This window comes from Columba livia, chromosome 2 (assembly GCF_036013475.1).
Source record: "Columba livia isolate bColLiv1 breed racing homer chromosome 2, bColLiv1.pat.W.v2, whole genome shotgun sequence".
Classification (NCBI taxonomy): domain Eukaryota; kingdom Metazoa; phylum Chordata; class Aves; order Columbiformes; family Columbidae; genus Columba; species Columba livia.
In genome coordinates, this window is record NC_088603.1 from 3,716,541 (window position 1) to 3,739,028 (window position 22,488).

General features: G+C 51.0%; 1 protein-coding gene across 6 annotated transcripts; it reads left to right on the forward strand.

Moving 5' to 3' along the window:
- The first annotated feature begins 2,773 nt into the window (after positions 1-2,773).
- Positions 2,774-21,119, forward strand: HHATL (hedgehog acyltransferase like). 6 transcript variants are annotated; one of them, XM_065050308.1, is made up of 12 exons: positions 2,774-3,134; positions 4,685-4,807; positions 5,694-5,761; positions 6,364-6,477; positions 6,768-6,962; positions 7,615-7,824; positions 12,659-12,830; positions 14,844-14,988; positions 15,374-15,409; positions 16,167-16,368; positions 17,772-17,913; positions 19,364-21,119. In XM_065050308.1, exons 2-12 carry the CDS (start codon positions 4,702-4,704, stop codon positions 19,483-19,485), a joined length of 1,512 nt encoding a protein of 503 aa, XP_064906380.1. In that variant the 5' UTR covers positions 2,774-3,134; positions 4,685-4,701; the 3' UTR covers positions 19,486-21,119. The 6 variants fall into 6 exon arrangements, with proteins under 6 accessions (XP_064906380.1, XP_064906385.1, XP_064906382.1 ...); XM_065050313.1 differs by lacking the exon at positions 7,615-7,824 and having other exon boundaries at positions 2,898-3,134; XM_065050310.1 differs by lacking the exon at positions 6,364-6,477 and having other exon boundaries at positions 2,903-3,134; positions 19,364-20,710.
- Positions 21,120-22,488: the final 1,369 nt, after the last annotated feature.

Consider the following 22,488-nt stretch of genomic DNA (forward strand, 5'->3'; position numbering starts at 1 on the left):
GCCACCTGCCAGATGTCTGAAAAAATGATCATTAGGATCAGCTCAAAGCCATAAACAGCCCTTCGTCATAAAGCAGCAGCACTGGGGCAATAAAACGCAGAGGCGTCCCCTGCGCCGAGGCAGGTGCGCTGGTCACATTAAAAATTGATCTTATTATGTTAGAAATCAAGAGCGAGGCTATATCTATATCTATAAATATCTGCTAATATCTATAAATTAAAGCTAAATTGTTTTTATCACCGCGGTTCCCAGAGCCTCATGAAAACCAGCCGCGCATCCCTCTGCGTGTGTTATGCTTTCAGTCCAGCAAGCTCACAGGTTACTCAGGATTATCTGTCATCGGCTCAAAACTCTCCGAAAGCCAATGCCCAGGGAGAGCAGCACGATGGGGCTGTGACCCTCCTGCCCTTGCAACCCACTCCCTGGAGCCCCCTGGCATCCCTCCATCCCCAAAAGTGAGATCCGTGGAGAAGGTTGGTCTCTTCTCCCAGGTAAGAAGTGACAGTGTGAGAGGAAACGGCCTCAAGTTGCACCAGGAGAGGTTGAGGTTGGATCTGGGGAACAATTTCTTCCCCAAAGGACTGTCGGGTTTGGAACAGGCTGCCCAGGGCAGTGCTGGAGTCACCACCCCTGGAGGGTTGGACAGAGATGAGGTTCTCAGGGACATGGGGCAGTGCCAGGGGTGGGGGACGGTTGGACTTGATGATCTTGAGGTTCTTTTCCAAACAAAATGATTCTATTTCTCCATGATCCCCATCATCTCCAGCCCCATGGCCACACCATGTGGTCTCCAGCACAGCAGATGCCCAGAGAGAAGGATTTTGAGGCTGGTTGTGCTATCTGCTTGGGGGGAAGGTGAGTGCATTTGGGAGCCAGGGAGTGACAGGGGGTCCCCCAGTGCCCCTTTGCTCCTGTCCTTTCTATATGGCCCCACCAGTGTGGTGAGACGATGTCCGTCTGCACCCGCCAGTGTGGGGACAGACACGTTTTTTCCCTCCTGCTGAGGCTCCTTGACACAGAACCCTGGCCGACCATAAACCCCTGCCCTCCACAACCTGGTGGAGGATGACAAATCATGCCACTGTGCTTATCAGCACCGATCGCTTAATTACTTCACCTCTAAGCAACCAGTCAATTATGCCAAGGCCTAAAGAGCCGGAGTCCTGGTACAAAGACTGAGGACCAAGACTGCGGCTCCAGAGCATCGGAGGGGCAGGCGGCCAAATCCTGCACCGGCTGCTGTAAATTAAAGTGGCTCATTAGGCACTTAAAGTGATGGTCATACCCTCTCTGGAGAGACTCTCTCTGTGCACACCAAGTTAAAAGTGCTGCTAAAAAGCCGTTTTGTTCATGGTCAGTGCAGCAGCAAAGCTGGGCTGGCCCAAGGGGTGTCCACCCTGGAGATCCTCCCACCGGAGCCCAGGACGTGACTTGTCTCACCCCAAAGTAGACAACCCAGGGAGATATCTATAAAATCCAGGGCTGCCTGCCTTGTTTCTCTCCCCTGACCCCACAGGACATGCTTGGGCATGTTGGCCCCAGTGTGAGCTCTCCCCAAATCTCATAGGGGTTTGGTGGGAATTGCTTTGTGCAGGGCATGGATGTGGGTCTGATGCTGTGTTGACTTGTTCTTCCTTGACTTTTATTTGCCCATCCTCACATCACAGGGACCATGAGCCACTTCCTATCCCCTGTTTTGTTTGCCCAAAGCTGAGAAGAAGACTCTGAAGATGGTTTGTAGAGCTGTTGCAACCTCCAAGCCCTGTGCTGATTCAAACACCGCCTGAGCTGGGGAGGAATTTACCTTGTGGTTGGACTCGATGATCTGGTTCCGGTATAAGTTGGGGAACAACTTGTTGGAGAGCAGTGTAGGGGAAAGGGACCTGGGGGTCCTGGGGACAGCAGGGTGACCATGAGCCAGCACTGGGCCCTTGTGGCCAGGAAGGCCAATGGTACCTGGGGTGGGTTAGAAGGGGGTGGTCAGTAGGTCAGAGAGGTTCTCCTGCCCCTCTGCTCTGCCCTGGGGAGACCACACCTGGAATATTGTGTCCAGTTGTGGCCCCTCAGTTCCAGCAGGACAGGGAACTGCTGAAGAGAGTCCAGCGCAGCCACCAAGATGCTGGAGGGAGTGGAGCATCTCCCGTGTGAGGAAAGGCTGAGGGAGCTGGGGCTCTGGAGCTGGACAAGAGGAGACTGAGGGGGGACTCATTCATGGGGATCAATATGGAAAGGGTGAGTGTCAGGAGGATGGAGCCAGGCTCTTCTTGGTGACAACCAATGGTAGGACAAGGGGCAACGGGTACAAACTGGAACACAAGAGGTTCCATTTAAACATGAGAAGAAACTTGTTGGGGGTGAGGGTGGCAGAGCCTGGCCCAGGCTGCCCAGGGAGGTTGTGGAGTCTCCTTCTCTGCAGACATTCCAACCCGCCTGGACACCTTCCTGTGTAACCTCATCTGGGTGTTCCTGTTCCATGGGGGGATTGCACTGGATGAGCTTTCCAGGTCCCTTCCAACCCCTGACATTCTGGGATTCTGTTATCTTAAGGGTCACTTCCAAGCAAAATGATTCTACGACTCTGTGAATTGCACCATTTGCCTCCGTGCCTCAGTTTCCCCGCGTAACGAGAGCTGCCTCCCCTCCTGCACAAAGTGCTGGGGGATACCCCGTCCCTTGTAGGGGCTCAAAGTGGGGCACCCAAACACCCCAGGGAGGGAACCTGTCCCTGAGTGGGCACAGCTGTGTCCCAGGGTCCCCGGGGGCCGTGCTCGCCGTCCCCGGGGTGAGTTTTGGCAGCCAGCACAGGTCGCCTCCAGCAGCCGCGGTGACAGACAGCTCCTGAACCAGCCCCCCTCTGCAGTGCTGCTCCAAAATAAAAATACCTCCCGCCTGGCTCCACTCCACTCCCGGCCAAACTTCCTCCAGGGGCAAGGTGGGGGACGAGCAGCCTAAAAATACACCCGGGCCACCCCCCCGCTCCAAGCCGGGCTGAGAGATGCTGTAGGACAAGGCAACGGCCCCCAAAACCTTCCATCTGTCCCCCAAGCCCCTATTTCCCCCCTTCCTGCCCCCCCATCGCGGTGCCGGACGCTGGATCTCCCCACTCTCGCCCACCCGCGGCCCCGGGGCTCAAGGTCAGTAGCTGTGGGGGGGGATGCGGGTTGAATGGGGGGTCACACCGGGGGTGGTGACACGCTGCTCCCGGGGCTTTTTGTCACCTCTGAGTGTTCCCACCGGCCGGTCGGCGGGCTGGGGGTGGCGGAGGGGAGAGGGATGTGGGGGGGATGAGGATGCTGCTGCCCCACGGCAGCCCGGAGCCGGGGGGGGATTGTGCTGGGGACCCCCCCATACACCTGACTCAGCATCCCGGGAACGATAAGCAGTTAAAATTACCCGAGGGGTTCCCCAACCAGCACCCACCGCGGGGTCCTCATCCTTTAACCGCCCTCCCGCGGCTCATTTGCGGGGTGCTCCCCCCAAATAATAAAAAGCTTTGAAAAGCATGGAAAGGAATAAAAGAAGCTCTTTGAAAGCCACCTCCGTGAGTGCCCTCCCGCCGCAGGGGACCGCAGGGAGGTGGCAGCGCGCCCGCCCGCAGCGGCTCCGCACCGGGGACCCCCGAGCCCCTGGGAACCCCCGCACCAGGGACCCCCGAACCTTGGGGAACCCCGTACCCGCCAGGGGACCCCCGCACCAGGGACCCCCACATCCCCCGGGGCTGTTCCCAACCCTTCCCGCCGGGAAAGGCGTTTCTGGGGAGCTGGGGGGGTCACCCCGTATCGCTGCCAACGAACCCTCCCAGCTCTTAAAAACCCAGTGACCAAACCAAAACGATTAAAAATAAAAGATAATTGAAAGAAGCACCCGCGGCTAAAGCAAAGGGTGACCGAGTCGCCTTTTCTTGCTGCCTGAAAGCAGCTTTTCCGTCCTCATTCCCTTCAAAGCGCCCCGGCGGGGGATGTTCGCCCTGTCCCCCCCTCCACAATGCGATTAAATCTCCAGTCCTAAATCGCATTTTTTTAGCAGCTGCCGGCCAGGCAGTGGGGAGGCTGCGGAGCTCGGGGTGGGCTGCGTCGGGTTAATTAGCCTTGGCAGGAGTAATTAGCCCAGGGGCTGAACGTCGGCGTCCCCTGGGCCGTGCTGATGCGGCCGCGGGGCGCTGAACCGTGCCCAGAGGGTCCTAAAGCTTGTGGCTGGGAATAGCTTGAGGTTATGGGGGTTTAGGAGCCCCCCAAGAGCTCAAGGTTGGGCAAAATCCCAGCAGAAAGTGAGCAGTAGCCCAGGGGAGCAGAGGGGATCCCATTGCATCCCCCCCTTTGGGCATCTTCATGCTTTATCCTCCAAGGATTCAATTAGAAACTACAGGGTACATCAAGAACCCCATCCTGGAGGGCTGGTGTCCTGGAGCATCTCTGAACATCGGGATGGACGTGACTTGCTTGGAAGAGCCCCTTTCCCAGGACCAGCTGGCTGAGCTTCCCCCCAAATCCCTGCTCCAGGGTGGGGTTTGCAGTGAATTTTCTCCCCACACCTGGGTTGTGACCTGGGCTTCAGCCCCAGGTGATGCTGTCTTCACCTCTTCAGCTACCAACCTTCAAGCAAGCCCACAAAGGAAGACCTGCAGCCATTTAGGGTGTTGGAGGGACAGGTGAGCTCTCACCCTTGGTTTTCTTCTCTTTCCTAGGTCGAGATCCTTCCACCATGGGGGTTAAAACGATGCTTCCCAGCTATGAACTGGGCTTTTACGCCCTCACCGTGACGTGTGCTGTGCTGTACAGCAGCAGCGGGATCTTTGAAGCATCCAGAGGTAACATTCCCCATCGCATCCCCCCCGAGGAGATCCCCGATAAGGAGGATGGGTGTAGAGCAGCTGCTTTTACAACTATTAATACCAGCAATAGATCCCTGGATTTAATTTTTGACAGAAAACATCTTGAGAATCTTTTGCAGGGATGAAAAACGTGGTTTTTGTCTTTTTTCTAGTTGCCCCCTTGTCCCCATTCCCATGGCTCGTGGCAAGAGGCTGCAGCATGTCACGGCTCCCCAGCCAGAGCCCAGAACAAGCCACAACCCTTTCTGCACAGGGTTCCCTGTGCTGGTTTCTTTTGTCTGGAAGCCCAAAAACCTGAAAATTGTGTGAGATCAACCAGGGGTCCCTGGGATGTGCACTGCAAACAAGGCTTTGCTGGGAAGTTAAGCCAACATGTCTCAAGGGTGGGTGTCAAGAGGATGGACCAGACTCTGTTCAGTGGTGCCCAATGACAGGATGAGGGGCAACAGGCACAGATTGAAACACAGGAGGTTCCATCTCAACATGAGGAGAAACTTCTTTGCTTAGAGGTGCCAGAGCCTGGCCCAGGCTGCCCAGAGAGGCTGTGGAGTCTCCTTCTCTGGAGACATTCAAACCCACCTGGACACCTTCCTGTGTGATCTGCTCTGGTGACCCTGCTTGAGCAGGTGGGTTGGACTGGATGATCTCCAGAGGTCCCTTCAACCCCAACCAGTCTATGATTCCATAATACTTGAGATTCCTGATTTCTACAGCTGTCCATGGGAACTGTACACTTTGGGGGATGGGGAGTTTGGACCCTGATGGTTCACCATCACAGTAAGGGAGCCTCCCAGCCTTGTTGAAACCCAGGTCCCATTTCCCAGACCTGTTCCTCTCCCTGTTACTCTGTATTTTTTTGCAGACAGCATGAACCGAAAGGCCTTTCGGGACGGCATAAAGCCAGGCTGGCACTACTTCGGCAGGAAGATGGTAAGTGGAGGAAGGTTTAGGTTGGACATTAGGAAAAGGTTCTTCACCCAGAGGGTACTGGACACTGAACAGGCTCCCCAGGGAGGTGTCACGGCCCCAACCTGACAGTGTTCAAAAAGAGACTGGACAACGTCCTCAGACACACAGTGTGAACTGTGGGGTGTCCTGTGCAGGAACAGGAGTTGGACTTGATGATCCTTGTGGGTCACTTCCAACTTGGGACATTTTATGATTCTATGACTTGGTCCTTTCTAGCTACTGACACCACGGTCAGTGGTGACTGCTGGAGAAGCAGAGCTGGTTTTTCTACTGCTGACACACTTTTGCAAAGTCCATGTGACTCCTATTTTTTCTCCCTAAAGAACAAGTCAGGAAAATACCAGCCCTGCAGCACTGTGATTGCTCTGATTTGTGTCCACCGAGACGAGCAACCTCTGCACATCTCTCCTGGGGTTGTATGACCAAGCTAAAGTGCCTGGAAGCCCTTGGGTGGAAAAATGGAAGAAAAAGCTTTGAAAGTGGAGCGGGTTCCCCTGCAGACGGGTGTTGGGGCAGGGGTGCGAGGGCTGGGGGCAGTAAGGCACTCGGTGCTGCTCCCGCAGGATGCTGCCGATTTCGAATGGGTGATGTGGTTCACCTCGTTCAGGAACGTCATCATCTTCGCCCTCTCGGGACATGTCCTCTTTGGCAAGATCTGCTCCATGATAGTGCCACAGGTGAGTCAGGAATGTGGTGGGATGCGTTTGAAAGCACAGGGGTGACCTGGGATCTGTGGATGCGACTTGAGGGATGTTCTAAGATAGGGGGAGCGAGGTCGGAGCTTTCACCAAGATGGCCATGGGTAGGGGTCACAGGGCAGTGGTGGAGTCACCATCCCTGGAGGGGTTTAAACTGTGTAAATGAGTTTCTTAGGGACATGGTTCAGTACCAGTGTTGGGGTAACGGTTGGACTCGATCTTGAGGGTCTCTTCCAACCAAAATGATTCTGTGATGGCTCTTCTTGCAGCACCGGGCCGTGATGTACATGGTGTATGGCGTCCTGGCCGTGCTGGGCAGCATGGGGCTCGTCTACCTCATGATCATCCTCTCCCATTGCCTCGTCCTCTACTCCGTTGCACTGGCCAAGCAGAAGTGGCTCTGCTACGTGGCTGGGCTTTGCTGTCTCGCCACCTTCAAGGTGGAGCCATTCAGCTCCTGGCAGGTAGGTGCTGTTTCAGACTGCTCATTTGTCTCATTTGCAGCCCACTTGTGTCCCTCTCCTTGGGTTTATCTCCAGTGAGGGCTCCCGGGACACCCCCAAATCATGGCCACTTCTCCTGGTCATGTCGGAGCTCTCACAAGGTTTGATTGGGAGGGGATGTACTGCTGAGCTTGGGAATAATCCTACAGGAGCCATGTTGTGTGTTGGTGGTTTCATGCTGGGCCGTAGAGAAGCCCTGGAAGGACTTTATAAAGCTTTTCAGTCCTTCTGAAGGTCAGCGCTGCCTGTCTTTGCCTGCTGCTCACCTCCTGAAATGTGTGTCTCCCCATCCATCAGGCTGGTGCTTCACCTTCTGGGGAGGGTTATGTCTCTGGGACAGGGTGATGCTCCCACCCCAGACCACATTTGCTTGGTGAAGACATGGCCAAGAGGATCTACCACTTCCCAGCTACTCCAGGATGCAGGAGCCAGCCAGGAAATCAAGCCCCAGTTTTCTCCTTCCAACAGGAAGGTTCATTAGCTCCAGGGACAATTGGGTTTGGAGCATAATTAGATTCTTTGCCTACTGCCATGGGAGTGATGTCCTCCAAAAACTGAGGGAGAGCAGTAGTGACACCAGGTTCCTGGTGGTAACTCTTTGTTTCTCATCCAGAGTGGGTTTGTAACGGGAGCTTTTGATCTTCAAGATGTCCTCTTCTATGGAGGAAGCTGCTTCACCATCATGCGCTGCATGAGCTTTGCGCTCGAGAGCTCTGAGAAGAAAGAGGGCATCTACTCCATCTTCGACCTCCTCAAGTACAACTTCTACCTCCCCTTCTTCTTCTTCGGTCCTGTCATGACGTTTGACCAGTTCCATGCCCAGGTGAGTGCTCCTGAGGCTGGGCTGGAGGAGGACCTCGCCCTACATCTGTTTTCCGGGGTTTAATGCCTGCAAAAAAACCCCACTGTTTACCACAGTGAAGGTGCAAATAGTTGTAAAGCTTCTTGTGGTCACACATAGTTTGTGGCCATAATCTGGGCTGCACAACAATGCCATAATTTTGGGAGAAAGGGGAATAAACTGATGGGTTTTAACCTTCATTTTTGGGTTTTTAACCTTCCCTCTTGGGTTTTTGGCCATTTCCACCGATCAAGACAAGAAGGAAGACATTTCTCTGGTGAAAACACCACGCTGGGGTGAGGAGGGGAGGGTTCAGCTCGTGTCCTTGCTCTCTGGGCACCTGCACTGCTCAGTGCCTCAGTTTCCCTACACTGTTACCCCAGCAGCTCAGAGCTGCCCCACTGGGTGGTGCCAGGAGGTCATGGTGAGAACCAGACATGTGGGACCTCTTCATGCTGGTGGCTGTGAGAACAAGGGAAGCCTCATGTTTCCATCTAGCTGTTTTGCCCAAGGAACATGAATTTCTGGAGATGGATCAGAGTGTCTTAAGATGAAGTTATTTTTCTAGAAATTAGTAAGGTTGGGTAGAAGACTGTGTTTCAGCAAACAGGGGCCTCCTCTGCTCCCCATGAAATAAATACCTTGGTGCCCTGCCGTGGCTGAGATGGACAAACAACATAGACCAAGTTCTTCCAGGAAGAAAGTAGTAGATGCCATTTATTGCCACAAGTGCATTTTTATACAGTTTTACCAATTCATGTGTCTCTTCGCTATTGGTTACAAGTTACAGCAGTAACATCTCATTGGCTAATTTTGCTGTCATCAATGTTACTCTTCCACTCCCTTCTGTCTCATGGGTACACCTTAATATCTCTGGATACTCCTTTATTTCCATCTTTCTCATGGGTAGGTCTTAACATCTTCAAGGTAAATCTCTGTTCCCATGCCCTCCATCAGGGAATCTATGGACCCACCATAGTCCCCCACAGTGCTCCAAGTCTTCACCTGTGTCACACACAACCAAGGGGACTCTTTTAGAAGTGCAGACTCCAAACAGAACTGGAAACATCAGCAGAAGCCTCGGCTGGGACTAGCTGAGCTCTGGGGCTGTTTCACATCCAAATATTAAGTAAAATGGTAGTGCGCTCTCCCTCCTCACTCTTCCCATCCCAATGTTCTCTAACACCAGCGATCAGCCTTGGTCATCAAAGCAAACTGCTACTGCTTGCTAAGGGACATCTTGCTTGGTGTGCAATGGCGCTGGGAAGGATTGCCACCACCTCTTTGTTACCTTTTAAAGAAGAACAGCTACATTGAATTTTTGGACCCCAATTGACGTCTGGATGCAAAAGTATTTTGGAAAAACTCTTGTGAATTCAGAAGAAAAACCAGCCCAGGGCAGGGGAGAGCAACCAGAGCCTCCCTCTGAGGAAGAGACCAAAGATCTATCAAGCCTAGCACGTGCTCTCCAGCGCTGTGCTGGTAGTCATTGCCTAGGAAAAGGTCCACACTGGTCTTGTTTTCACCAGTAAGCAGGATTAGTCTTGATCCAAGTCCTACTCCCTGCTTGTTTGTTCACCTGGGGCATTAACAACCTCATGCTGAAAGGATGACAGTGCAGGATTGAGATTGCTTGAGTCTAGCAGGATCTACTTAAAAGGACTTTTCTAGCATTTGACCCTGAAGATCATAAGGTCATCTCTGGTGTCGTACATGAGGGATGCTCACGGTGCATTGAGCCCATCAGCAGCCCATTCTTAGCAGGCAAGCACCAGGGATCACCAGGACCCAGATAGGTTCTTCTCTCCAGGCTGCTGGGAGAAATGTTTCATCCTAAGGCTTCATCTTTCCAGTTGTGTCTCACCTGTTGGGCTGAAGTCCAGGACAGGATGGCTCCTGCAGCTCCACTGTCCAATCCTCCTTAGACAGGGTGCAGTGCCCTGGGGTGCCCTCTTCACCCCGTGTTCCTCTTCCCCAGTTTCCATCAGTCCTCCTGATGAGATGAGCAGCCCTGGGTTCTTCTAACACTGCAACCAGGTATTCATAAATCAGGGCACTAAACTGCTGGTGTCTCCAAGACCTCAACTCCCATCATCCCTACAAGGCTTGATCTGGAGGGTCCTGTTCCTTTCACACAGCCCCAACCCATGATGTTTACAGCCACTTAATGAGCAATTCCCTGCTCTGCTGCTTAAAACACTCACTCCAAAGGCACAAGGAGTCCCCAACCCCTTTCCCATGCCCTGGCCAGGGCTCCTGTCTTGGCCTGGCCACCACTGCCATCTCCTGGCTAGATATCCCCGTGCACTGCTGCAGCTGCGGCTTGTTACGGAGGTGAATTCCTAATTGCCCAAGTGCAATTATGGGGGGCAGGCAAATGGAATCCCTTCCCCAGGGTGGAGTGTAAGGTCCACTTAGGGAATGGATCTGTCTCTTTGGGTCCTACTGGCTCCCACCATGTGTAGTGGGAACTCTTCTTTACCAGGGCTTGGCCAGCCCTATTCCAGCTGAAAAGGTGCTTCTTTGTACTGGGATGATGGGAACCAATTTGCTTCTGTGGGGCTGGAAATGTGGGGAACGCAGTCCTGATCTGAAAGGAGTGGTGGCAGAGTGCTTCCTCCATGCACAGATGTGAGGATGGGTGGAAAACAGAGGCCCCATGTCTTCTTACGTCTCCATGCCAGATCCCATCCTCCCTCAGCTCCTCCTCCAGATCAGGGTCATAGAATCATAGCATAGTTTGGGTTAGAAGGGACATTCAGAGTTCCCCCAGTGCCACCCCTGCCATGAGCAGGGACATCTTCACCAGCTCAGGTTGCTCAGAGCCCCGTCCAGCCTGGCCTGGGATGTCTCCAGGGATGGTTCATCCACCACCTCTCTGGCCAACCTGGGACAGGCTCTCACCACCCTCAGGGGCAAGAATATCTTCCTCATATCCAGCCTGAATCTCTCATCTTTTAATTTAAAACTATCACCCCTTGTTTCATCACAACAGTCCCTGCTAAAAAGTCTGTCCCCATCTTTCTTATTAGCCCCTTTCAAGTACTGAAAAACCACAATAAGGTCTCCCCGGAGCTTCTGTTCTCCAGCTGAACACCCCAGCTCTCTCAGCCTGTCCCCAGCAGAGCTGTTCCAGCCTCGGATCATTCCTGTGGCTCCTCTGGCCAGTCTCCAGCAGGTCCATGTGTGTCCTGTGCTGAGGAATCAGAGCTGGATGCAGGGTCCAGCAGCCTCTTTGTCTCCTTAAAGCACTTGGCATATAACAGACACGAAAAAATCTGGCAGAGGCTTTAATTCTTAGGAATCATCTGGATTTGATGACGGGGCTGGTGCAGCAGCCTGAGGATTATGTTGGGAGATCTCCCACCTCTCGCAGGGCATAAAGGGAAAGTAATAAACATAAGAGGATTTTGAATACAGCAGCAATTTTTTACAGCAGTGCGGGGAAGCAAGGACATCAGTCTGCCCACTGTAATCCTGAAAGCTTGCTCTTATGATTTTGATACTACAACATCTGAAGACATGAACAGCTCCTGGAGACAAAGCCCAGCCTCTGTTTGTACAAGACACAGCAGAGACAAAATCCCCATTGATCAGGTCCCAGTGGGTTCAGGATGGGGCCTTGAGCAGCTCTCAAGAGCTCTCATTTACAGCAGGTATCTGCAGCATCATCCATCAGCCATCCTCCTCCTCCTCCCAAATGACCGTGGCCAGAAATGGGCTCTGGGGTCCTCGGTACAGGACACACATGGACCTGTTGGAGAGGGGCCAGAGGAGCCACAGGAATGATCCGAGGCTGGAACAGCTCTGCTGGGAGGACAGGCTGAGAGAGCTGGGGTGTTCAGCTGGAGAAGAGAAGCTCTGGGGAGACCTTATTGTGGTTTTTCAGTACTCGAAAGGGGCTAATAAGAAAGATGGGGACAGACTTTTTAGCAGGGACTGTTGTGATAAGACAAGGGGTGATAGTTTTAAATTAAAAGATGGGAGATTCAGGCTGGACATGAGGAAGAAATTGTTGCCCTGAGGGTGGTGAGAGCCTGGCCCAGGTTGGGCAGAGAGGTGGTGGATGAACCATCCCTGGAGACATCCCAGGCCAGGCTGGACGGGGCTCTGAGCAACCTGAGCTGGTGAAGATGTCCCTGCTCATGGCAGGGGGGGCACTGGATGAGCGTTGGAAGTTCATTCCAACCTGAACTATTCTATGATTTGCATCTGTCCCTGGCAGAGCCGTCAGGTGGGATTCCAGCCATGCTCCCAACATCTCCTTGGCATGCAGATGTCCTTTCCTACAAGCTGTGGTTTCCTGTAGATGTGATGGGTATGGGCATTTGCTTCTTCTTACTGACTTGTGCAAGGGCCACCCTTAAGCAAAGCTGAATTTCTGAACCTGTCCCTGCAGAAAAAGCATAAACCCCAGGTCCCTGGTCAGTAAGGTTTTCACCTGACCCAGGGTCAGCCAGGGTTGTCACTGCTGTGTCGCACCATGTGCCCACTCTGCTGGAATCCCCAGTGATAGGAACAGCCTTTGCTAGGAGGGTGATCCAGGAGGCACATTACTGCCATGCTCAGCACTGCGGTGGGAGTGCAGGAAGGATGCTGTGGGAGGGACATATTCTGCTCCTTGTGGATATGTCCACCTGAGCTAGTCCCTTGGGTCTTCCTGAATCAGTGAAGATTTGGGCAATGTAGTCTGTGGTGTGGTTTCTCAGGGAGAGCGTTGAGTCCCCACTTGGACCTTGACTCTTTCTCCGGTTTAGGAACATGCTGTGCATCCTGTCTCTCAGCTTAGTCCTTACCTGGTTTGCCATCTCGGCAGGTGAACACCAGAGAGCTGACACGCAAAGACGACGAGATGAGGAACATCCGGGTCCATGCTCTCCTCCATGTGGGAGCCATCATTGCTGTGGACATCTTCTTCCACTTTTTCTACATCCTCACCCTTCCTTCTGACCTGAAGTTCGTGAACCGCCTCTCGGACTGGTCCTTAGGTGAGTGGCCATGCTTGGACATGCTCACACCTGTACTCAGTGTAAAGGCAGTAGCGAGTGATTCAGATCTCCATCAAGATGTCTTATCAATGCATCTGTCGGACAGATTTGAGTGAAGCCTCCCTTCTTCTCAATCACAATGCAGCAGAGCTGGGGTCTGTCAGATGACATTGGTTTGGCACCCCCATTGGGTCCTGGAATAAAGTGTTTGGCTCGAGATTTACGAGGCTGAGCACCAAGCCATTCCCATTGCCTTTGTCTGGACTGGAAGGGAGCTCAGAACCTCCAAAAATCAACCCCATGCTGTTGCAAGAGGCATGTCTTGTATCTCAGATGCCTTCACAAGTGGCCACCCATTATGGGTGTTTGTGAGCCACTGAAATGGCCACAGGGCGTAGGTTGTACAGGGAGTGACGCGGCAGAGATGTAGCTGCTGTCTTGAGCTACCTAAGGGAGGGTTGTGGAGAAGGTGAATTCTTCTTGGAGGCCAGCAGGGAAGAAGCAGGACACAATGAACAAGGTGCAGCAAAAAACTTGGAGCATGAATCTTATGAGGAGCAGCTGAAGGAGCTGGGGCTGTTTAGCCTTGAGAAAAGGGGGCTGAGGGGAGACCTCATCACTGTCTACAACTGCCTGAGAGGAGGTTGGAGCATGGAGGGGGTTGGTCTCTTCTCCCAGGTAACAATTGATAGGACAAGAGGAAATGACCTCAAGTTGTGCCAGGGGAGGTTTAGATTGGATATTGGGAAAAAATTGTTCCCAGAAAGGGCTGTCGGGCATTGGAACAGGCTGCCCAGGGCAGACCCCATCCCTGGAGGGGTTTAAAAGGTGTATAGACAAGGTTCTTAGGGACATGGTTTAGTGCTACAGTTGGGTTATGGTTGGACTCAATGATCTTGAGGGTGTCTTCCAACCGAAACAATTCTATGATTCTATGAAAACAAAGTCTGATTGCATGTAAGGACTTTGATTTTCATAGAGTGGTTAAACATTGAAACAGGGGCCCAGAGGTTATAGATTCTGCAAAAACAGAGACATTCAATGCTTAAATGGACAAAGTCCAGAGCAACCTGATCCCCATTCAACATTGGCTGTGCTCTGAGCAGGGCTGGACCGGGGACCTCCAGAAGCCAAGCTCCTGGGATGAGCAGTGGTAGCCGTGCTCGCACCCAGCTGGCAGCTGGATGGAGGATTTCAGCTGGCTACATACACATCTGATGGCAGCACTGGAGATGCTATAGGCTATCAGACACCCACATGGGGCTGGTATGGGGCAAATAGAGGCTGGAGTATCACAGATTCATGGAATGGTTGAGGTTGGAAGGGATCTCTGGAGATCATCCAGTCCAACCTGCCTGCTAAAGCAGGTTCACCTAGAGTAGATTGCACAGGAATGTGTCCAGGTGGTTCTGAATGTCTTCAGAGAAGGAGACTCCACACCTGCTCTGGGCAGCCTGTTCCAGGCTCTGGCACCTCAAAGGAAAGAAGTTTGTCCTCATATTCAAATAGCTTCTTTTTGCATAGGAATCTGAAATCTTAGTATTTGTCCCTGCAGGGATCATTTTCCAGGCATATCTCCAAGACAGAGGTTCTGGCTCTGCTGTAGCATCAACATTACATCTATGGCCAAAAGGGGCTGGGATGGGGTACATTTCAACAAAGATGTCAATGAAACCTCAGAGGTTGGAGTCTAGAACTGTGATAAGTTTGTCATAGGTTAACAAGCCTTAGAGAGGAGGAAAGATCTTGTGCTGGAAGAAATGAGATCTTAACAAGTCAAATAAAGAGTTTACTCCCAAATACCTCAAGAAAATATTGTCCTTTGGTTCAGGCTTCTCAGAAAGCTACTTGGTTTTAAAAGCTTTGCTGGTCCAGGACTCCATTACACTGTTTTCTTGGTGTTATGTATGTTGAAGTGGACCACATGATCCCATGGGACATGATGTCCCCCAAAGTCCTAAAGGTGATACATCTCCTGGTCTTCATGTGTTTTGACTCTCATTTTTGCTCCAGCTGGCCTGGCCTACTCCAATTTGGTGTACGACTGGGTGAAAGCTGCTGTCATGTTTGGGGTCACCAACACCATTGCCAGATTGGACCACTTGGAACCACCCCAGCCCCCCAAATGCATCACCATGCTCTACGTCTTCGCAGAAACGTGAGTACCCCAAGTGTGTCAATGAAGAGAGATGTCATGTTTGACCTGAATTAAATGTGAATGGTGGGGAGGAGGTCTGGGCTGTGCTTCTGAGCAGCTGGCTTGCAGGCTGGGGACTACCTACATTAAACAGTCTATACTGAAACTATAGTCTAGACCTGGCCATAGCCCAGGGAAATATTCTTGGGCAGAAAGCAACAGAGAAGACAGGTTACAACCGCATCAGTAGTGGGACCTGTTCAAGGAAGGAACATGGAGAACTGCTGTGAACAAAGTTCAAGAAGTTCCTCACAGGGGCACCAAGCATCTTCTATGTCTGACTGCTGCATGGACAGGTGTTGTGTCACTGTGTGTTTTAACATGCTTTTTATCATGTATATTTTAGGCATTTTGACAGAGGGATTAACGACTGGCTATGCAAGTAAGTGTCTATTCAACCATCTCTACTCTGGTTCAGGGTCTTCTCTTTCATCACATAGCAATGAAGCATTAAATGCTGTTCATTCCAAAGCTGAGTTGTCCTCTCTTCTGGATGAATCCCACTATGGCATGAAGTCATATTTGGTTTGTTTATCCCTAAGACAATTGAATTAACCATCACAAAGTGCAACAGACCCCCTTCCCCAAACTTTGGCATAAGAGAGTCTTGTCCCAGAAAAGTCTGGTGGGTTTAGTGTTCTCTCAAGGGATGAAGAGTCAAGTTCATATTCCACCAGGACAAAGAGGAATTGAGCCCAGGTCTCCCATATCCTGGGTAACAAGGGTGGCCTGAGCTCCATCTACAACTCCCTCAGCTCTCTTTCGCCATGAGTACACACCAGCAAACCTGTACTGAAGGTGGTGTTTTCTGTGCTAAAATCTTGAGTGCCAACAACCATGAGATAGCCTGCATCTCTACAGATCCCCACGTTTTATCAACCCTTTACCTACAAGAGGGGGAATGGGTGGTATTTTGTCTTTAACGAGCTATAGGTTTGGGAAGAACGCAAGCCATGAGTAGCTGACTGCATCAAAAATCAGTTTATTGCTAGAACGTGTCAACCAAAACCTCCTTTCTCACTGGGGTGCTCTAGATAGACCTGCCTGTGAGGAGCTTGTGGTGGGTAAATGTGGGAGAAGGGACTCCAGAGGGCTCTCCTTGACTATAGGGACCACTTACCACTTTCTTTGACTGTTAGGTATGTGTATGACCACCTTGGAGAGAACCATGACAACATCATGAAGGAGCTCATTGCCACCATAGCCACCTTTGCCGTCACCACCCTTTGGCTGGGACCCTGTGAGATTGTTTACATCTGGTCTGTCTTCAACTGCTTTGGCCTCAACTTTGAGCTCTGGGTACAGAAGTTCTTCCAGCTTGAGCCCTTTGCCAAACTAGAGGTGAGGAGCTGGGTTGCAAGTGGGTGGGAGAAGATCGATGGGTCTGGGGCCAAATTCTGCTGCTGGAAAACATCCATGACAGCAGGGACCTCAAACTTGTTGATACAAGAAGATCCATTTTCCGCTGAGAATGAAAAATAATATCCCCCGTGATCCCATGTAGCTCCATGTCCAGACTTTCTGCTTGGAGACCTGAAGCTCTCTCCTGTGGCCTTTAGCATCCTTGTGATCAGCAAGGGAAGCACAGTCCTGGTGCTCTGGATCCCTTCATTTTATGCACCATGTCACCCACCCAGAGTAAAATCCCACCTGCCCCTATGATTCCTCATGTGAAATTTAGGTTGGGTATAGAGCTTTCAGAAAACAGAGATCCAAGAGAACCAGGAATGCAGCCCCAATGAGGCATCAAAATACCACAGATGGACACAAAATCTGAGGTCTGTCCATGGGGAAAATATTTATACATTTCTATATGGAAATCATTAGTTCTTCGTGTTCTGCAAAACATTTTGGCATTTGGAGTGTGTTTGATCTGATTTCTGATAAAATCAAATGTTTAGGTACTTGAATGACTTATTTTCCAACCACTCCAAAGCTTAGTGCCTGATCTCTGTTTGGGACCCAGGTGCCTTAGGGACATGTTGGAAGAAAAACTTAGAAAACCCCATCCTGGAAACAATTCTACTGCTCTCTTTGCCCAACCTAAAATCAGGAGATCCCAAACTGGCTCAGTGGAGCCTTTTGAATAAAAACTTTGGAGAGCAATCCTCCCATATGCTCTCCTCACTGAACTTCTAATCAGATTATCACACTCGCTGGAGGTGAAATCCCCTTCCTTGTGTCAACACAGTTCCCCACTGAGGTCCCTGGGGATTCATCCTGCTATTTGAAGATCGCTGTGAACCACTTCCCCGCAGCTGCTCCTGGGGGTTATGTGCCAGTGGCAATTTCACTCTGCTGCTGTCACTAGTTTTCAACTTTTCTTTTTTATTTTTAATTCGTAAGAAACAATTTTTACCAGGAGCTGGGGGTGATTTGCACATAGGGCTAATAATAATAATAATCCTGGCATACAACAGCGTTCATCTGCCTTGAGGAATGGCTTACCCAAGGCAACAGGAGAAGAAAGCAGCACTCAGCCATTACAATTAGCATTAAACTATGTATATCATCTTTGCCCTACCCATGGGACCTTGGAATACTGGTCCAGAGTCCCAAATGCAGCTGAGTCCAGCAGCAGAGCAGAAGTTTTACCTTGTCCTTATGTCTCGTCATCCCACAGACACTAAAGGCTGCTCTAGTTTTTTTCTACCACCCTGTGATCCCAGCTGGAGTTGGACCAGTTCCTCCCCTTTCCTTAGAGACCCATTTTAGTTCACTCTCTGTTCATCTCCCCTCCACAGGCCAAAATGTCAGCAGCCATGTCTCGGAGGATTAGGGCAGTTTTTGGGGCAGCAAATTTCTGGGCCATCGTCCTCTACAACATCCTGGCCCTCAACAGCCTGGAGTTTGCACTGCTGGTCACCAAGAGACTCCTCCTGACGGGTAAGATGCTCCCAGCCCTCTCCACCGAAGGGACCCTTGTCTTGATGGGTAGACACTGGCAGGGAAGCTGGAGACTGGGACTTTGGAGTCCTCTTGGTGGCCTGGCCATTGTCTTGTTATGTGGATGCTCCCAATCCACTTATTTCATAGACTCATAGAATCATTTTGGTTGGAAAAGTCCCTCGAAATCACTGAATCTAACCATTAACCCAACACTGTCACTAACCCATGTCCCTGAGAACCTCATTGACACGTCTGTTCAGCTCTGCCAGGGATGGTGACTCCACCACTGCCCTGGGCAGCCTGTTCCAATGCCTGACAAAAATATATTGTTCAAAAAGTGCAGGAAGCTGTTTCTTAGCTCCCATTCTTCTTATGTGAGGTCTCTGGGGTATAAGCCACCTTCCAGGTGTGCTTGTGAAGCTCCTAGCACAGCCTCACACTGTGGTTTAGACTTTTTGCAGCAACACAAAGGTCATATTCATGCCACCAAGATGGCCTGTGAGATGCCCCACTTGCCAGAGAAAGGGATTTCCTTGTCCTACCTCATCTCTTTTTTCTTCAGCAGTTACTCCTACGTCAACCCAGAGGTGACAGGTACAAATCCTCGTCCTAGGCTCCTAATGAACAGTCTTATCTGTACATTTCTAACCAGTGGGTGGTGACACTATTTTGAATGCTTCTTGGTCAGCCCAGGGTATAAATAGCCATCAGGTGCCCATGTCCTCCAGCCCTCTCTGGGACGGAGCTGGCGTAGGACATGGATAATGTGACACTTTGGGCTCGATGTGCCAGAAGTGCCTGCCCGCTGAGCTAGCTGGCTTTTGCTGGTTGCATTATTCACTTCAGAGGTCCTGTTTTAGCAGGTCCAAAGCCTGTGTCTCCCCTCTGCTGTGGATACCAGACTCATGGTTACAAATGTCATAAGAACCTTTCTAAGTGGAGGAAAAACTCCCGGCTCTCAGTCACTTACCTAAGTGACAAAAACATGTTTCCCTGGGTACACACTGTGTCCCCAATAGATACAGAACAAGGCTGGGGTTGATCCTCAACATCAGCAGGGCACAAAGATTCCAGAAAGTTACGGTGCTAAACAGTGATGGACATGGACAGGTTGAATGGGCAGAAAGTCAACCACAGAGTCTGAACTTGAGGAGAAGAAGGGATTTTGGGGCTAACACAGTGCTCATAGCCACTCCAGCATGTTCCCACATTAGCCGTAGTCCATGATGCCTTGGTGGGCTCAGGCACTGCTTCAACTAAAATCTGATCCTAGGAATGTATTTCTTAGTGAAGCTGTAGGGCTGGATCCACAATGGAAAATGTCACTGGCCATTGTGAATTTGTAGGACCTCTCAAACCCACCTGAGAGGCAGCAGTGATGGAGAAGAGCTAACCCCATTAGGCAAGCAGCTGCACCAAGATGACCATGTCTCCCTTCATCTTCTAGGTTTCCCTGTCAGCACCTTGTCCATCTGGTTCATCACATACTGTGGAGTGCAGCTGATCAAAGAGCGTGAGCACATGCTGGCCATCGAGGAGGAGAAGTCTGACAAAGCAAAGGTGGAGTAGAGGGAGGCATTGGTGGGCTTGTCCCAAAGCCTCGTCTCATTTCCAGCCACCACTACCAGTCCAGACACTGGCTGGGCCTCTCCAAACACTCCTGACAATCGGACTGCTCTAGCTCACCCATGCAGAAGTCACCTGGCAGGCACAGGTCACCCCCTTGCTGCAGGAAAGACTTTCTGTAAGACACAGTGGGGTTTTTGCAGCTCCTCATTCACGGCAGACTGCCGAGGTAGGCTCCCAGGACTTTTCTTTAATATCAGCAAGAGCCAACCCCATCAGTTTTCTGCCCTCTGACATTGTGCAGGCCTAAAGATTTCATCCTCTGCTTCCCATAACACTTGGTCCACCAACACTTGGCTCTCCCACAGGTCCTATGTCTCCCAGAGGAGACTTTCCAAGTCCCACAGCTGGAGATCTTAGGGTGGGCCAGACACACAGCTATGAGAAAGGGATTAGCTGGAACTGAGCCTATTCTGAGCAGACCATCTCCAGGTCCCTTCCAGCCTGAGCATCCCATGTTTCTTTCACTACAAGGAACGGTCAGCATCCACTTTCAAGTGTTCAGCATCCATGGTTGTGCAGTAAGAACTCTGGAATGGCTCAGCATGATCTAAACCTACCAAGAGGCTAATAAATAGATAGTGCAGTCTTTATAGGAAAGGGAAAGAGGACCAGGAACAGCACATTGAAGAGTAATTATCTCCCCACCGCTGTCAGTGGTGCAGAGGGAAAGCTGTTACGATCTCTGCAGAACAAGCCCCTTTAGTGCTAAATGTCTTGAAAAAATGATTTAACACCAAAATCAGGCATAGTTAATGAAAATGCATGAGCCAACACCTGCTTCACAGCCTTCGTGCATCATCTACAGGTCGCCTGGGGAGTGGACATGCTGAAGAAACACAACATGTGGCTCACAACTGCTTGGTCCCCAGGCCCCAACTCAGACTCAAAGAGCTCTCCAATGCTGGGTCTGAGATCAGTTTGGCCACCATGACCATCCTGCTGTGATAAGTATCCTGGGACTCAAAAAAAAATATCTCTTGCATTTTTTACATGCCATGGGCAAAGGTTTAAGCTCCCATTCCTGCCTATGGCTCAGGAACGGAAGATGCTGTAACTAACTCTTGCTCATCTCCATCCATCCCTTTGCTCAACTGACTTCAGTGCACAAAGCCTGAGCCCACGATTACATGGCTGAATGAGCACACACATAGATGTACAACCAAAAGACAAAGACCTTGAATGAAGGGCTGTGATTTGGGACTTGGTGGCAAAGGGGAAACCCATGAGAGACTCCTTGGGGAAGCAGACTTTGGGACACCGCATAGAGAATGCATTGAATAAATGTACATGTATGAAACATGGTGCCTTGGGGAAAAGGTGGGTTTATAACTGAACAATAGCTCTGTCTCTCTTGCACTTTAGACTAACTTTCAGTGGCCTTATGTCTGAGTTATGTTGATGTTGATCTGGACCGCTTTGCAATGTGGGTTGAGGATCTTGGTGCTGGTGTGTTCTGGGTTCCGTGTGGATGAAACAGGACCAGCTCCCAGCCAGCTTTCAGCTCTGCCAAAGCAATTTGTGAAGTCCCTGAGAAATGTTGTTTATTTATGCAGTAAATAAATGTTGGACATCTATGGTGCCTGTTGCTTATCATTGCTATGCAGGTGACACCCTGGGCAATGCTCTGTCTTCAGAGCTTAGGGACACAAGGATCTGTTCGCAAGTCCTCACCTCCCACCTCTGACAGTGATACAAGATAAAATATGCCAGAGGAGGTTCAGTTTGGACATGAGGAAAAGGTTCTTCACCCAGAGGTGCTGGACACTGAACAGGCTCCCCAGGGAGGTGTCACAGCCCCAACCTGACAGTGTTCAAGAAGAGACTGGACAACATTCTCAGACACACGGTGTGAACTGTGGGGTGTCCTGTGCAGGGACAGGAGTTGGACTCAATGATCCTTGTGGGTCCCTTCCAACTCAGGATATTATTCTATGGTTTCATGATTCTACGGCTGTTGTGTTTGACAGAAACCCACCTTAGTGGCACCACCAGGTTGGAGGTTTGGCTGCAGCTCGGTTCATATTCACCTTTATTTCAGTTCCACCTTCATGCTGGTGAAATATCACAAGCCTACTGCCATCAAACTGGCATTCATGTAGTTTTTGAGTCAGAAGCCATGTTGGTTTTCTTTCTGGCAGCCTGACTTAAAATGTTGGAAGTAAGTGCAGGAATTTATAGATATCTCTAGGGTGGATGTCAAGAGGATGGACCAGACTCTTTTCAGTGGTGCCCAATGACAGGAGGAGGGTCAACGGGCACAGACTAAAACACAGGAGGTTCCATCTAAACATGAGGAGAAACTTATTTATTTTGAGGTGCCAGAACCTGGAACAGGTTGCCCAGAGAGGTTGTGGAGTCTCCTCTGGAGACATTCAAACCCACCTGGACACATTCCTGTGTGATCTGCTCTGGTGACCCTGCTTGAGCAGGTGGGTTGGACTGGATGATCTCCAGAGGTCCCTTCCAACCCCAGTCAGTCTGTGATTGTGCCTTGGTGGCATTGCTGGTCACATCCCCAAAACTCCTTCAGCTGCCAGGCACATCTCTTTTTAACACAGATCTGCTGCTGGACCTTTGGTAGATGTTTCTTGGTGCCTCCATTATTTCAGGTTTTTCTCTTTACCACCAAAACAGCCACAACCTGATGTGTTTCCTCTCAGTGTAACATTCAGTTCTTCTCCGTATGGGTGTCCTTGCACAGCTGAAGCCACCACAAACCACCGAGACCAGGGTCTCCATCTCTGGGGGTCACTCAGCTCAGCTCCCTGGCTGCCCAGGGGAATAAACAGAGTCACCCATCTCTCCGTGTCAAAGTGGGTGGTGACTCATGTGGCAAAGCCCAGTGACTCTGCACTGCCCTCCTGACTTGGATACTCCAGGAGAGAAAATAACCCATTCACTAAGGAGCTAAATTTACCCAGCAGCTGCATCTGCTGGAGCTGC